This window comes from Numida meleagris, unplaced genomic scaffold (genome assembly GCF_002078875.1).
Source record: "Numida meleagris isolate 19003 breed g44 Domestic line unplaced genomic scaffold, NumMel1.0 unplaced_Scaffold446, whole genome shotgun sequence".
NCBI lineage: Eukaryota > Metazoa > Chordata > Aves > Galliformes > Numididae > Numida > Numida meleagris.
The window spans coordinates 32,939-34,823 of NW_018364662.1; the positions used below are offsets into that span (position 1 = coordinate 32,939).

At 67.3% G+C, this 1,885-nt stretch overlaps 1 protein-coding gene across 1 annotated transcript in view; it reads left to right on the forward strand.

The window, feature by feature from the left end:
- LOC110391663 (ranBP-type and C3HC4-type zinc finger-containing protein 1-like) overlaps positions 1-1,672 on the forward strand; it is a gene marked incomplete at its 3' end in the record, with an annotated part of 6,081 nt that extends 4,409 nt beyond the window's left edge. Inside the window, 1 exon segment of the mRNA XM_021383618.1 lies at positions 1,408-1,672. Within this exon segment, the coding sequence (XP_021239293.1) occupies positions 1,408-1,672 (265 nt within the window).
- Positions 1,673-1,885: the final 213 nt, after the last annotated feature.

The window sequence follows — 1,885 nt, forward strand, 5'->3', positions numbered from 1 at the left end:
GCCATGGGATGGTTGGGATGGAAGGGTTATTATAGATCATGGAGATGCGGCATGGACCTTGTAGATCACGGAGGCATGGGATGGTTGGGTTGGGAGGGTCCTGAAAGGTCATAGAGCCATGGGATTGTTGGGTTGGAAGGGATCTTGAAGGTCACAGGGTCATGGAATGGACCTTATATATTACTGAACTATGGAATGGGTTGGGTTGGAAGGGTCCCGAAAGATCCCAGAACCACAGAATGGTTGGGTTGGAAGGGCCCCCCCAGCTCCACCCCTGCCGTGGGCTGACCACCCCCCAACTCAGGCTGCCCAGGGCACCCCCGCGGCCTCGGGCACCTGCAGGAATGGGGCACCCCCAGCTCCGGGCAGCAGTGCCGGGGCCGCACCGCCTCTGGGTGCAGGATTCCCCCACGTCTGACCCCACTCTTCCCTGTGTTGGGTCCCCGCCGTTCCCCCCGGTCCCGTCGCTCTCTGCCTTTTTGTCCAGTCGCTCTCCTCCCGTCACCGGCTCCATTTGGGCACCGAAGGTCGCGGTGAGGTCTCCCAGACCCTTCCCTTCCCCGACCCCCCCCCAGCCTGGCCCCATAGCAGTGGGAAGCCGGCACCCACCCCGGTGCAGCACAGGGGCTCCTGCAGCCCCCCCCATCCCCTCTCCCCCTCATCAGGACCCCCATACACAGGGCTTGCTGACGTGCTGCGGTGCACGCTGGTGGCACTGGTGGCACTGCGGGACGGTCACCGCCGCCCCGGCACCATCTTTTAGGACCTGACCGGTGTCACCGCGGCGGTGCGGGTCGGGGCTGCCGGGGCCACGTGCTTCCCTTGTTGCTCCTCTCACGTCGGGACGGTCGGAGCGCGCCGCGCCGTGCCGGGAGCTGCCCCTTCTGGGCACCGTAGGAACGTGTGGGGCTCCAGCGGAGCCCCCGCCCCACACGGGGACGCGCCGCGGGGCCGGGAGCCTCCGGCTCAGCCACTGACCGAACCTTCTCTTTCTCTTTTTTTTTTCTCTCGTGCCGGGATCCCACTTGGAAAAGGGAAGGAGAGAGGATGGCTCGGCTGCGCGCTGCGTCTTGGGCTCGGGTTCCCTGGATGACTTCATCCACCTGTCCTACGACTTCTGCTAGCCGACCCGGACGCCCCGTCCCATCCCGTCCCCGCCGGCCTGGGCCCCGTGCCCGCCGCTCGGCCCCACGCGCTCAGCGGCTCCGTGCCCGCTGGCCGCCCCCCGGGCTCCGATGCTGCCCCACGCGGAGGGGCTGAGCTCCCCGGGAAGTGGGAGGCCGGGGGGGAGCCGAGGGTCTCGGCCCCACGTTGGCCGCGGCGTGGGCAGGAGGGCAGCGCTGTGGGTGCAGANCCTCCCGGCGGCGGCTTTGAGCTCCTCCTCCTCCCCCCTCCGTCCCGGCGCAGGTGTTCCAGGATTACGGCTTCCACCCCCTGGTTCAGCGCTGGATCATCGGGCAGTGCCTGTGCGTGGACGAGCGCACGCTGTGGTCCTACGGCATCCGGCGCGACGGGGACGCGGCGTTCCTCTACCTGCTGACGGCCAAGCGCGCCGAGCTGACGCGGCAGCGCTACGACGAGGAGCAGGCGCAGCTCGTGCTCAGCTCCGTCGCCGCGCTGGGAGACGAGCGGCGCAAGTACGGCACCGTGCCCGGCGCCGCGGGCAGGAAAGGTGAGACGCCCGTGGGCAATGGGCGGCACGGATCCTGCAAGGACGCTAACATCGTGGAGGGGTGGGGCGGTGGGGGGTGGAAGGGTCCTTAAAGATCACAGAACCACAGGATGATTGGGTTGGAAGGGTCCTTAAAGGTCATAGAGCCATGGGATGGTTGGGTTGGAAGGGTCCTTAAAGGTCATAGAGCCATGGGATGGTTGGGTTGGAAGG